This window comes from Thunnus thynnus, chromosome 14 (genome assembly GCF_963924715.1).
Source record: "Thunnus thynnus chromosome 14, fThuThy2.1, whole genome shotgun sequence".
Taxonomy (NCBI): domain Eukaryota; kingdom Metazoa; phylum Chordata; class Actinopteri; order Scombriformes; family Scombridae; genus Thunnus; species Thunnus thynnus.
Genome location: NC_089530.1, coordinates 22,850,641 through 22,866,134, shown reverse-complemented (window position 1 = coordinate 22,866,134; position 15,494 = coordinate 22,850,641). Strand labels below are relative to the sequence as shown.

The 15,494-nt window shown below is 39.4% G+C and overlaps 1 protein-coding gene across 1 annotated transcript in view; it reads left to right on the top strand.

Annotated features, from left to right (window-relative positions):
- The window catches only part of epas1b (endothelial PAS domain protein 1b), a 60,854-nt gene that overhangs the window by 29,915 nt on the left and 15,445 nt on the right, over positions 1-15,494 (top strand). The window contains exons 2-6 of the mRNA XM_067610630.1: positions 394-584; positions 5,659-5,855; positions 7,452-7,539; positions 9,953-10,071; positions 10,695-10,897. Coding sequence (XP_067466731.1) covers positions 394-584; positions 5,659-5,855; positions 7,452-7,539; positions 9,953-10,071; positions 10,695-10,897 — 798 coding nt within the window. The remainder of the gene's footprint in view (positions 1-393; positions 585-5,658; positions 5,856-7,451; positions 7,540-9,952; positions 10,072-10,694; positions 10,898-15,494) is intronic.

Here is a 15,494-nt window from a genome sequence, read left to right as displayed (position 1 = left end):
GAAAAGCTTATTGTGTGTGTGAACTTCAGTGAAACTAACTGTGAAACTGTGGACAGTCACACTCGGTGGATGTCGAATCACATGGGGATCTATGATATTTGGGTTCTTCACACTCTTGCCAACAGCAGTTTGTGCACTGTTGAACTAGGAGACACTCCAGACACTGAGGGCATTCACACAGGAATAATTGGTGCAGAAAATGATAAATTGTACCATCAACCACCATACCATTGAACCAAAAATAGGTCTGTCTGTAAGCAAAATCGGAAATGTGAAACATTTACAGCATAAAGCGCAATAATCCCCATATATATATCAGCAAACCAGCTGGTTTTAAATGTCATAACAAACTGGAGGCGTAACCATCCCCCCTTGTCTGTGTTTTCTGTGCAGGAGCAGCTCAGAGCGTCGTAAGGAGAAGTCTCGGGATGCAGCTCGCTGCAGGCGCAGCAAAGAGACGGAGGTTTTCTACGAGCTGGCTCATCAGCTGCCTTTACCCTACAGTGTCAGCTCTCACCTGGACAAGGCCTCCATCATGAGGCTGGCTATCAGCTTCCTGCGCACACGGAAGCTGCTCACCACAGGCAATGCCACCCGCACGGCACATACAAATGCATTTAACCTTTTCACACAGAGGAACATATGCAAATCGTGGTTTCTAAGCAGCGACTTCTTTGACGTGATATGATGACAGATGCGTCCGTGTGTTCGCGTGTGTGTCTGACTAATTGTCCAGTGAGGTAGGAAGGTATTTGTTGGCCCCCTTTCTTTGCACCTCTCCTCCTTCCTCTTGTCTTATTAAATTTAGAAACTGAGGAAGCTCGACAAAGAAACAGACCTATTGTTCTGGAATTCCTCCACTGTGTCTCGAAGTGAGATCAGAGAACAACAAAATTAAACAACTGCAGCCACATCGGTGGTCAACTAAGTCACAACATAGCTTTTAAAACTATTTTTCCTAAACAGGGCTGTGAAACAGTTTATACGTTATGCAGGAGAAATGATTTAACCCATGATACCTGGATTTTATTTTATATTTAACTTCATCACAGTTCAGTGAAAGCCAAACCTGCAATCAAATAAAACACTTAAATGACCTCGATGTGCTTTTTAGCCTCTTTTATGACATCATCGTGTCAGCCGCATTACATTTTTTACTGATAGAGATTAACGAGAGGTTAATTTTATCTGTAAATATTTACCCTTCATCTGCCATTGTAATCTGACATTAGTCTTTTCTTATGTAACCGTTGATGGCATCACACAATAGTCCACTCATGTATCTCATGCATTAAAAAAATGCTTTACTTTGTTTGCGGGGGAAACAGTTATAAACATACAATCGATGTTTCCTTAAACAACAGTGACAGCTGCTTCCTATTTCTTCTTTCTTGATTCGTCGAGTTCAATCAATGAGTCAACGAATCAATCAACCCTTTATTTACTTATGTAACAACTTTCTTGCAGCAAGTGCAGCTCAAAGTTTACAGTTTTACATTGGGACTTAAATAATGACCGAGGACAACATGATGAGTTAAAACAACAATTTTAAACGGAAATCAGAATATAAAACAAAACAGAAAAAGTAAAAATGACACCTCATCTTCAGATAGACAGTTCTATCTTTTGTATTTACATTACATATGTATCAATATCTAAATATTTTTGTGATAATAAATAAAATTACATTTCACATCATGAAACAAACCACATTGTTGTATAACTAGCAATTCAGTTGCATACACTAAAAAACTCTAGAGTTCATGTTCATGTTTCATTTTTACGTTTTTGTCTTTATTTATCACATTTTAAACTGTCCTTACTCCACATACATGGTATCATTTTTTCCAGCACAAACTCAGCTATAAGTCTAATTTATCATTTTCTCAATTTAACAAAGTATAAAGCTACCATGAACCCAAATTACAAGAAAAATTACACAGGCACCAATAAAAATGTACACTTCTTTAATGATGAGCATCAAAATATTATTATAGAAAACCTTAAGATTGTAAAAAAAAATATCATTTCACTACTTATACACGCCAATAAAGCAGAAAAAAGAAATAGAATGCAAAGTGATTTTTACCTTTTCATTGAAGATATCTGTAAATCACTGAAAATATCAATAATTCAGTTTAAAAATGTTTTGTTTTTTTTACATAAACGAGATACTATTGCGTCAGCTCTCAGCTGGTTGTCTCAGCTTGTCTCCACATGATGTACAAATAAAGTTATGTTGCTTTAAATAAAACATGCTCAGTGTATTCACCGGTGAATAGACAGACTCCAGAGAGTCAATACCCCCTAATTACAAAAAAAAACTTACCATAAAAAAAGCAACATATTTTCTTGCTTACCCACAGTAGTATCTAGTTGTGCAGTAGTAGTATCTAGTTTCAGTTTCATGTTCCTAGATTTGTAGATATCTGCCTCTGAAACATGTGCCTCCACCCCAACGCGTCGGAGGTGGATCAAATCTTGTTGTGGCCCCTTGAAGCGCTGAAGAATAAAAGAATGAAAAACTCAAGAGCAACTTTCCTGAAACAAAGTCCCACATGCTTACATCAGGAGAAAACCTTTTGAGATGAATCATCTTGTTTTCAAAGGGGGCCCCGAACAAATACTCGCAAAACAGGACACAATAATACATGACACGACAACACAACAATGAAAACAAAGCAGAGAAGAGTTGCAACTGTAGGCTCAACACAATCATAAGAAAAATGATCAATCTATGTAGTAACAGTGATGCAAATTTTCTTGATGATGATGATTTACAGTTAAATTACTCCAATCAGAAGAAGACCCGAAACATAAAAGCATCTTTACCAACTTCCTTAGATACAAAGGGGACAACAGAGCGTGTTAGTGAGTAATTTCAAGTGTGAGGAACCAAAAAAAAAGTGTTGTAAACCATAAGGACAGTTCCAACAAATGCATTTAAAATAAATAAGTACCAGTGAATCAAGCCATCTGAGTGTGTCGAGCGTTGTGCAATGGTGCGTAAAAACTCAATGTGAAGAGTGTCATTTGGGTGAACTGAACCTTTAAATTCAACAACTAAAAGGGTCTAGATTCCTGGGAAATTCACAACTCGCAGGCGAAGGAGGTTACGAGGGGAAAGAAGGAGAGAAAAAAAAAGAGGAGGGATGAAGGTAGAGAAGACAGATTTCAGAAGGAGGAGAAGGGAAGAGGTCACTGAGTCTAAGAAAGAGGGGAGAGGGGTGGAAAGAAGAAAACATGAGGAGGAGGAGGAGGAGGAGGAGGAGGAGTAAAGGTAATGAGGGTAGGAAAGCAGTGGATGAGAGGGGAGGAGAGGACAGGGAGATCCGTGAGATGCAGCAGCAGATTGAGCGTTATCAGGCCGGTCTGATTGCTCCGTGATGGAAGGAGAGATTGGGGAGGAAGCAAGGAGCTCTGCCCATCGTCCGGCTGGTGCTGGCATCACTCCTGCTAGCCATAACACCCGACTGCCTTGGCGCCAAACATGCTGGCATGTGCGCACACACAGACACACACACGCACACATACACAAACATACTGTATGCACTCGGGAGCACATGTGCAACACCTCTGTTATGTAAAAGAAGCTCAGCCGGGGTCAGAAGAACACTGATGTACTGATTGGGAGGTACTCAAGAACTGTATTTCTCACTGATTCATTCCAATTTGACTCAACTTGGATAAAAAAAAAACAAACAAACAAATAAACAAAAACATTCTGAAACATCAGCATACTCAGTAAATTATTCTAGAGTGAGGATAAAGTAGCATGTCGGACCCACGTTGAAATGCGCTTATTTGTTGTCTTAGTGTCCAGAGTTAGATTATAAGATCAAAATCATTTGTGTCTCCAAAGAGATAAGTGAATGTGATATGTTTAGCCCTGCTCAGCATAAGACTTGATATTGAAGGAGGCCTTGCTCAAAAGTGAAACAATACATTTAGATTATGTCCTATTTAAAGGATAGGTTCACACTTGGAAAAAAAAAATGACAACAGTCAGGTGCACGAATGGACGATGACGCATGTTTTTTCCTTCTGTAATCAAATAATAGAAGATCCCTTCATAATAAAAGTTTTTTAAAGTCCCTCTTTTTGTTACTATACTTCCAGTGTAGCTGATCACTGTCAAGACAGTTTGTTCATCTGAACATCTGAACCCTCATAAGTGTCAGATAAACTTTTTTTTTTTTTTTGTCCCCCATCACTTACATTGTAAACGCTTTCGAAAAGGATCTTCTAATAGTCAGTATGAACAGGATATGGGCACCTGACTGTTGTTTTAAGACACGCTTGAAAAATTGTGAACTTACCCTTTAATGTTACACATATTCCCTGCTTTAGATTTAGTAGCTCACAGATTATTTAGTGACACTGAAATCCTCCTTTATTTTATCTTTTGTCCTTTTTATCATGAAATTCAAAATGAAATAGAAAACATGAAATTTGAGCCCCCGAGATCAGAGAGTAGATGACGTTAACAGGGTTTCCTCTGACGGCACCGAAAAGACGTTTTGTCTCTTTATGTTTCTGTTTGAAACAGTTACAGAGAAACAGGAAAAGATGTCATGACAAACTGAGAAAAAACGCAAAATAAAGAAAAGAATAAAAATCCCACCATGAATCACTGACCTAAGTGACACACTGTCCCAAACTGTCCAGTCACTTCGTTCTGTCCGGTACGACTCAACAAATATCAAAAAATTGAAAGGACACAATCAGCCGTCTCTATCAAACATTAGTTTCTGCACCCTATTATTTTGAAACGAGGGCTGTTACGCAACCAAAAAAAAAACAACACCGAGAAGAAAAGTGCAACTCGGTCCAAATGACTGGTAATCACTGCTAAGTATTTAGGCCAAAGGTGCTTGCTGGTCTTTGGACTGGGCCCCGAGAGTCTCCCCAGCTCCCTAGGGCCCATGAGAAAGCTCTGGGTTCCCCCGGGGGTTAACGCTATCTGGGCCCTGCTCCAAACTCGAGTCCCAGGCCTCGCCGGGAGCTTTGAGAATTGGCCTCTCTTATCTCAGGGAAGCACTGGAGGAATTGCAAACTTCCCACCCTCCACCCCCATCGACTACTGGGCTTTGTTCAGCGTGAAGCCACTGTCCACACACACACACACACACACACACACACACACACACACACACACACACACACACACACACACACACACACACACGAACACACACACACACACACACACACACACATGCACACACACTTGAGCTGGGGCCAGTTAGGCGCTAGCTGTGTTTTTTATATCAATTAGCCGTTCAGCGAGACATTGTGGACACACTGGAGTCTCTGTGTAAATGTTTGGAAACTGCACTGTACATATTTGAACATAATATGTAAGTTATTCTCTCAAAGTGGCCAGCTATTATGAATGCTTGTATAGTTTGGGGTGTAATTTGTCAGGGTCGGGGCCCGGGAGTGGCCTCAGATGCAGGAAGAAGCTGCTCTAGTTTGTTTTGGCCCTGAGCCAAAGCTTCAAGAAGGAAAACAACACATACAGAAACACACACACACACACACACACGCACACATATACATGCACACAATGATATCCTTTTATAATCAGTATATTGTAGAATGAGAGAAGCAATTTGTTGAGTAAAACCCTCCTCTGTTTTCTGTCTCTCCGTCCAGGCTGCAGCAGCAGCAGCAGCAGCAGCAGCAGCAGCAGCAGCAGCGGCAGCAGCAGCAACAGCAGTGACGGCGATGAGGATGAACAGATGGACAGTCTGTACCTGAAGTCACTGGAGGGCTTCATCACCGTGGTAACGTCTGACGGCGACATGATCTTCCTGTCCGAGAACATCAACAAATTCATGGGGCTCACGCAGGTACACGACCATTAAAGAGCACCAGGAATAGAATGAAACAGACAACAACGCTGCACAGACACTTTCCAATAAAAAGCGATAAACATGATTAATAAGTAACTCATCTGAAAAAAAAAAAAAAAATGATTTTTTTTTTTTTAAAACCATATCCTGGAGGAAATATATTTGTAAATATAGTATTAAAGCATTTATTTTTGGTTTGATCTTCATGATGAAAGATCATCAGACAACAAGGCTTTATACTATATGTTGTGATCATGATGATATTACAGAATCTGCTGATAAAATACTCAATCTTTAACGACAAAATCTGAACTGAAACTACTTGACAGGAATAAAACAACAAGGATTAAATAAATATTATTTAACACAAAACAAGGTGTAATGAACATAACTGAAGCATGACACTGGGCAAAAACATTCAAGGTTAATATAATCTGTTTCTATAGTGGTTGTAGTTGCTCCAAATCAAATAATAACAGCAACAATACAGATTTAAATGAAACATGTGACATGCAGATTTAGTATTTAAAGGTATCACTTATTATACAAATAAAATAACACTTAATTGTTCCCCGGGGAGGAATTAGGTGTTACAGCAGCACAAGATCACATATAGTAGACTAAAAAAAACGATAGAATGAGCAGGAATAAAAATATAAAAATGCACAGATACAAAAAGTAAATAGATGACAACGTGCAACGAATTGAAGTTAGAAGCTAATAAGCATCGCAGTACATAAGTAATGTGCAATAATGAGTTATATGTGCAAGACTCTTATTGTTTAGTAAGGTAACAAAGTGGCCTGGTATCATATAATATAATAATAGGTATACAATAATAAAGATAGAATAATAGAAAATACAGTAATGGCATGATGTATGACAAGTTACATTATAACATACATGTACAGTAACTAAGTGGTCATTAAAATGACAAAAGTGAAGTATTCATATAAGATAGTATAATAACCAGCCGAATAAAAATGAAAAAACTGCTGCCCCCCCCCGAATAAAGCAGATGGCAGATGGGAAGACATTAACCCAGACAGACAGTCAGTCAGTCAGTCACGGACAGAGACACAGAGACGTGGATGTAAACTGTCAGTCAGACGAGCCTGTTGTATTTGTGTGAAATACCTCTCATGCCAGCAGTGTGTGTTCAGTCCAGACACTGAGGGTTCAACTCTACACACACACACACTCAGCAGTTTCTACTTACTGGCACCGACTTGAAAAGCAAATCATAGAAGAAAGAAAAAACTTTAAATTGTAGAGCAAGGTTTCTGTCTTTTATTCTTTTATTTCTTTATATCTGTCGCTTTTCTTCATTTGCAGCCTTGATGAGTCTTTATTTGTTTTGTGATGAAGCAGTTTTATTTTGCTCGCTCACACTCCTTCCCCAGTTTCTCTTCTGTTTATCCCAAACAAACCAGTGCTGCTGCTGGCAGAAATGAGAAACACAACATGTTGAACCTGATGCAGACGAGTGTGGAGGAGTGTTGATGCAGGCAGTAACAGGACGGACGTCGACAAATGTTACGTTTGTTCTTTTCTATATTTCATACTTTATGACGGTATATATTTATCTTCCAGGTGGAGCTCACAGGTCACAGCATCTTCGACTTCACTCATCCGTGCGACCACGACGAGATCAGAGAAAACCTCAGCCTGAAAACAGCTGGTAAGCACCCGCTCTCACCCACACACTCACATACAGTATATCTTTATTCTTTTTTTTATTTTTTTTTATAACCTCATTACAATGATTTTCCATAAACAAACCTACTGTAAATCCGTCCTTTAACTAGAGCAATGGTCATGAGGTCATTAAAATATAACCATAAAAGAATAAATGTGCTCAGCTGCTCACGTGGAAGTCTGCCCATTAGATCATTAGATAGCTTGTGTGCAAAGTCAACAATAAACCTCCTAGAAATCTCCTACAAATCACATATGTTCATATACGCTTCATTGCAACAGTTTTTCTGTCATTATAATGAAAAAATTGTTAATTAATGTATCTGGAAAGAAAAAAAAACTAAATGTTGATATTGAACTATTGATATGAGTGAAATGTTCAGTGACATCGTATCCAGTCTTGCAATAGAATATCTGCTGGTAGTAACAGCAGCATTATTACAGTTTTATGGTTATGTTTAGATTATTGGGCCAAAGGTTTTATCAGGGAAAATTTTCAAGTGAGTGAGAAAGAAAGTAAAGTAAAACAAAGTTTTACAAGTGAGAGAATGTAGGAAAACAAATGTACAAAAAAAGAAAAGAAGAGGAAGGAATGAATAAAAAAAAAAATCTCTAAGATTATGTTTAATAGTCATCTCCAGTCAACTCGAGAGGGCTGCTGGAAATTCTCGGCCACTTGAAAACCTGCTCGTTGGAAAAGTAAATATGATAAATGGTAAACGGCTGCTTGTATAGTGCTTCATCCAAAGCGCTTTACAATGTTTCTGCTCCTCACTCACCCATTCGCACACATACACTCATACACACCGATGGCAGCGAGCTACCACGCAGGGTGCTGGAGCAACAATCGGGGGGTAATTTTGGGGTTCAGCGTCTTGCCCAATGACACTACGACACCACTGACCCACTGATTAGTGGACGACCAGATCTACCTCCCGAGCCACAGCTGGAATCGCTGACCATATCCCACCTCTGGACCATAAACTTTATATAAAGATAGTAAGGTTTCTTTGCATTGGAACCTTTTAGTTACTCTCACGTTGGCTTCAGCCTCAAGCGGTGGTAGTTGCTACTTGCTCTGGGCACCCTGAGTCCTTCCTGCCGCTTTTTCCGAGGAAAACAAGGCAAAACCTCATACATGTAGAGTTGGGGTGTTATATAATGTTATCTATCTCATGCACAAGTGTCCAGAACAGACATGAGAACAGAGGGTCAGAGAGCATATAGAGAGGAACCTAAAGAGAGATACAGTAGAGGAGTGTGTGTGTGTATGTGTGTGTGTGGGAGAGCTGGTGTGTACATGTGCAGAGGCGAGGAAAAAAGGCGATGATAGGAGCTGTGAGCAAGGACGAGGAGGACGAGGAGGAACTGGGTATTATCTGGTGGAGATAGTGAACATGGTATGTTACAGTTTCTGTAGTGGACATTCACATACAAGATACAACTCAAAGAACTGGAGAGTAAGTTTTTGGAGGGTTTTAACTCTCAAAACAAACAAGCAACTGTGTAACACTGGAAAATAAAAAAGCATGTAACCGACCGAGGTTTATATGAGAAAAAAAAATCTCTCATGCAAACACACAATTGCGCTCACTAAACTGTGGTTGATAACTCTTATCAGCAGTGGCCACAAAACACACAAGTGGAACAATACTGTATAGTCCCTTTCCCCCTTTAGCACACACTCACATATGAATAAACACAAGTTTTTTTTCTATTGTGAGGATTAGAAGAGAAAAAAAAGTTATGTTTAAGTGTTAAGATAAAGACACACTGTGTGAGCGCGGAGATTGACAAAAAGACACACTTCGCCACTCCGCTCTGCGGCTGCAGCGCCGGAGAGGCTGAACTCTGACCTTGTGATGTAACAGCTTGGCCCAATTTCACGTCCCCTGTGTGTGTGTGTGTGTGTGTGTGTGTGTGTGTGTGTGTGTAAACCTTGACCGTTTTCCCAGTTACATATGGGACAGGCAGATAAGGGGGAGGACTTACTTTTTTTTTTTCCTGTGGTTCATTTTGCAACTAAAAAAAGAAAGTAGAATATAAATTTTAATACATTTGTAGCTACAAGAAGCTATTTATGTAACTGGGATCCAGTGTTTTTTGACAAAAGAAGTTGAAAGTTCCATAGAGATGGTTTATAATTCAGATTATAGTTAATATAGTTTAATTTTAAATGAGACTAGTCTATTATGTGATGATGTTTAGCACATTTTTATTAATGGAAACTATTTTAACAGAAGAGAAAAATCCAAAGTGGAAGATAAATGTAAAACTGCTGCCAGGAGTAAGATTCAGCTGAGAAATTCATGGCAACAGAAGATAAAACATCTGGTTATTGTACAGCACTGAATTTGATTTTCACCCCCGGGGGGGGACTGTATGTGTTTTTCCAGGTAGCGGCTTTGGTAAGAAGGGCAAGGAGCTGAGCACCGAACGAGATTTCTTCATGAGGATGAAATGCACGGTGACTAACAGAGGACGCACCGTCAACCTCAAGTCGGCCAGCTGGAAGGTAAGACGGCGACACGAGCCAACACATCTGCTGCATCTCCACACCTCGCATGTACGGTTCTACCTGCAGTACATTCCCGTACGCACATTACCTCCATGTGGCTTTGCAATAGATCGATGATTCCCAACTTTTTTTTGGCTATAAATGCAACAATGAAGCAATTTGTGGACCCTCATCACAGGTATTGCGAACAATAAGCCAAAGAGTAATTTATCCTTCTCAGACTGATTTATTTGAATGATTTTTAGAGGCTGAAAGGAGTTAAATCTGTCAGTAATTCACAATTATAAAGCAAGATTAAAGCAAAGTTTGAAAAAAGAAGTTTGTGTTTGAAATTTTTCGGTTTTCCAGACTTGAATCTTATTGTGAAAACTGAGCTTTTACACTGAAAGTGCACTGCACACATAGAATAAAATATATTGGACAAAAAGAAGATATTTTATAATAAATATAGCTTTGCAAGAATTCACAAAGTGCAAATTATGTGCATGTTTACTTGAGTTAATTTCCCAAAAATCACAAGAACATATAATCAAGTCAATGTCAGCTGCTATCGAAGCCAAAGACGTTACCCCACAGTGTGTATGTAACGTTTATCCTCCTCCTCCTCTTCCTCCCTCCAGGTGCTGCATTGCACCGGACACCTGAAGATGTACAACAGCTGCCCTCCGCGAGTGCTGTGCGGCTTCAAAGAGCCCCCGCTCACCTGCGCTGTCCTGATGTGCGAACCCATCCCACACCCGTCCAACATCGACACGCCGCTGGACAGCAAGACCTTCCTGAGCAGACACAGCATGGACATGAAGTTCACCTACTGCGATGAGAGGTATGCACACACATACACACACAGAGGTGACTCAGTGGGCAGACCCACAATGCCCGTCCATGCCGCCAGGTGTGTGAGCATCTAGTGTTCAGTGGGTTTTTAGAGCTTTTTCTCTGAAAACAGCTGCCTTGTGCGGCTGAAATCCACGCTATGAGAGCACCAAACAGTAAAATTGCAGCCAGACAGCTAAACAACGAGCTGAAACTCTCTATAAAGCTCCATAAAGCCGAGGAGAGCTGCAGAGTCACTGATAATTCTCTATATATTCATCACTACATCAGTCATTGTCATTTATATTAATTATAAGCAAAGAAACCGAAATACGAGAGGCTAAAACCAAAAAATAATCTTCATTTTTCTTACTTGAAAAACGGCTTTACGGAAAGAAAACGACTCATTGAGTCTGTAAAGAAGAACCTCAACAGAGTTAAATAGATCTTCACTTTGTGGGTTGCTGCCAGTTAAAGCACAAATCTTAAAGAATAACACACACACACACACAAACACACACACACACACACACACACACACACACACACACACACACACACACACACACACACACACACAGGAGACTTTTTGACTGATTGCAGCGTGTTGACTGAATCAGTTTAACTTGGCAGGGTTGTCAGTGGGAAATGTAAGCCAGAGATGAAACATTAATACTTTAATAAGACGCTGTCACGACATTGTTAGACTGTGCCAAGTGTTCCCGATCACAGACAAGCCTACTCACACACACACGCACGCACGCACACACACACACACACACGCGTGCACTACTAATAATATAATAATAACACATTCCAGCATTTCAAAGTTGTCACTTAAGCTTCTGTCTGACATTGCATCAGTCATATCACTGCCACAAACTGTTACCCGCCGTCTGTGTGTGTGCGTGTGTGTGTGTGTGTGTGTGCGTGTGTGTGTGTGTTGTGTATCAGCCATCTTGAACCCAAAGAACTGGTTCGTTTGAACCCAAATATTTCTCTCGCACTGGCACGAGGAGGTGATGATGAACACACACACACACACACACACACACAGTCTCTCTCTCTCTCACGCAAGCACACACACTGATTCGAGTTACACAAGCGCATGAACGCAGCCCTGTAATCTTATCAAGCTGCTCATGCAGAACAAAGGTTTCTTTCGGAGGAAAAGTGAGCGTGCTTTTTTGTGTATTGCATCGCACACAAACAACGACCCATTTTTTTTCTTTCTCGCCTTTTTCGGTGCAATTTAATAGCTCGCCCAAATCTTCTCTTCCAATTACGTAAATTAGTTTATTGTAGGTGGGTTGCCTTCATGGCTCAGCGGGGACTTAGACTCATTAGGGTAGGGACAGAAAGTTGCTTTAGCTCATTTCTGGCGACGCGAGAGGTGGAGCAGGGGAGGGAGAGATGAAAGAAAGACCTCACACTTGGTAGAAAAGTTCAACCTCTTAAACAGTCAGATACCCCTTCTAATGGTCACTTCATACCGACCATTAGAGGATCCCTTCATCATGCACTTACAATATAAATGACGGGGGGGCCAAAATCCACAGTCCTCCCTCTGTGCAAAAAAAATGTATTTAAATGTTTATCTGAAGCTAATATGAAGCTTCGAGCCGTCCAAAAGAGTTAAATCAAGTCGATATCTTTCAACGTTACAGTCTTTTTAGTGCCAAACTCCCTCCTTGTGTTACTATACTTCCACCGCAGCTCAACAGGGGAAAACACTGTGTTTATTTAATTTTCTTAGAATTATTATTGCACGCCGTACAGATGTGACAAGGAAACACGCCGGTTATTCCATCTCGATTTCTCTGTGTGGGAGCAGACGGGCTGGAAGAGTCTGCACATATAAGATAGACTTTTTTTTTTTTTTGTCAGTATTTAATTTGCATGAAATGATAAAAGGGGGAAAAGTAATTAATGTTATTCTTTCTTTATGATAATCAGCCTCATTCTTATATTATTTTGAGCATATTTGGGATGTTCTGGCACAATCCTTCTTTCTATTCTTGGCTTGGTGACTAATATTTTTATTGTGTAGATCAGATTTGAACTCCTGGCTTTAAAGCAAGCAAATCTTCACGTTTGAGTGAAAGGCTAGAAAGGAAAAGAGAAAGTGGATAAATAAAGAAAAGACTGAGGGTTTGAACACCGAAGAGAGCGAACGTATGGATGGTAGATGTTAGTGTGTATTGAAGGTCTTGAGCCAGCAATCATCATCATCATTATTATAATAATTTGAAGCTATTTTAGCTGTGTAGCTTGTTCTTGGATATGATTTCTGTTTTTCTTGAAGAAAAAAATGTTCTTTCACTACGACTCTCCTCTCATTTCATCCTCTTGTTTCTTCTCTTTTCCTCATTTTCTTCCTTATCTTATCTATCCCTCCTTCCTCACAACCACTCCTTCTTCCCTCCGTGTTCTTAATTTGCTTTCCCCCCCGAGCATCTCTTTTGCATTACCTCTTTTTTTTTTTTCACCTCTCTTTTCATTTTCTGTGCCCTCCTCTTCCCTTCCCTCCCGGTCCGAGGCCTGCAGCTGTCAGCGTTACATAATCCGGAGGACAAGAGTCTCTGCACAGCTATCTCTCTCTCTCTCTCTCTCTTTCAGTCGCTCTCTCACAATAAATCCACACAACATCATCATCATCATTCACAGATTGTCCATCTTCATCCTGCTGTGACTTGACAATTCACAGTTTATCTTCACATTTCACATTTTCACAAAAACATTCTGGGAATTCTGGTCTGAGGAATGTGCAATCAACGCTCCCTGTTTCTAGATGATTCATTCATATTTGGATCAGCTGAGAGAGCTTAAAATGTAATCAATCATAGATAGTGAGTATGGGGGTTATATCCTTATCTTAACTTGATTTAATGTTGTATGTTTATCTAAAATTGAAGGTAGAAAAATTAAGATACAGAAGTATTGAGTGGAAACTGACTTCTTTTATGCTGCATAATACTTTTATGCGTTTATTGAGCTTTTGGCAATTTACAAGTTAGAAAATAACATTAACATTATGCACAATTGCGCAGTTAAAATTTGGCCAAAAGATTAGCATCTGCCATTTTTTAAATAAAGTCGGTGGCATGTGGGAATAAAATCCAGGATTTTATGTTTGAATGTTGGTTTTTTCAGTAATTCAACAAGCATTTCACAGTTACTTTAGAAAATAATGTAAACGTTTTTGAACATGAAGCAAATTTTGATCTCACCGTCATCATGTTCAAAAAACAAACATCATAGTGTGGCAAAACTTATTGTTTTACTGCCAAATATTTTCTTGATTAATCAATTAGTCATTTTGTCTATAAAATAGAATAGAAATAGTAAAAAATGGCCCAAGTGGGGTCATAAAAATGTCTTGTTTTGCATGACCAACAGTTTAAAATCCAAAGACACAGACGGCTCAGACAGGCAGTATTGTTTTACTGCAGCCTGGTCAGGTTTTTCAGATGTACAAAACAAACTGTACAAACAAACTGTATTCATTATTGATTGATCTGCCAAATATTATCTTGATTAATGAATTGTCTATAAAAAATGGCCCAAGTGGGGTCATAAAAATGTCTTGTTTTGTATGATCAGCAGTTTACTATCACAGATGACAAAGAAAACCATAAAAACTTTTGATTTGAGAAGCTGCAACCAGCAAATGTTTGGCATTTTTGCTTAAAAAAAAGACTAAAATACTATTAGATTAAAAGATGAATCGACTAATTGTTGCAGCTCTAAAACAAACAGCATCACAGGTTGAAATTCACAGTAAATCAAATGTAGTTAAAAAGTCAACCAAAGCTCCAGAGTCACATAAACTCACAAACTGCTAACTTATTCAGGATAGATTTGGTCATTGTGCCGAATAAAACCACATTCCAGTCACTTTAATTTAGGTTAAACTTGACGAACTCTTCAGCATTCTTTGTCCCAGTTTACCCTCTCTGGTCTCTTTATACCCATAAAACCTTGTGTTCGGGGGGTCATTTCCTGTAGTCGGTTTGGATTATGTTCTCACAGCACAGTTTGTTGAGAAGAGGCTGGTCTACTCATGCTCCTTGCTGTAATAGTTTAACTTACATCCGAGTTCATTTGGATTGTTTTTAACTCGCTCAAACAAACCAAACCGAGAATGTTTTGTGTGAACTAAAGCAAAGTGTATGTTAATGTAACTGCACCTGATTTTATTGCTGTAATCTTGTAATTTACCCCCCAGAACCAGTTTATGAGGAATCTACTGAAAGCAGAGAGCTGGAGAGAAATAAAAGAAAAGAAAAATGTGATTTTTTTTTTTTTTTTTTTTTTTAAACAAGGTAACTCAAAGCCAGCAACAAAATCCTCATTAACAAAGTGAACTCGTGATGAGAGTGACGGAAAGAGATTAGCTTTTCCCAGAAACACAGTGAGTTAGGACACAGAGAGAATGTGAACAATTCTTATTTTTGGATGATCGTCCACCCTCTCTGTTTCATTTCCAAATCGTGTCTGAGGCCTGCAGTGCACTTTTTTCGGGACAGAGTGCAGGATTTACAAAAAAGGGATTCACAGAAAAAGTGAAGATTATAAACGTTAAAATCCTGTGTATCATTAAAATG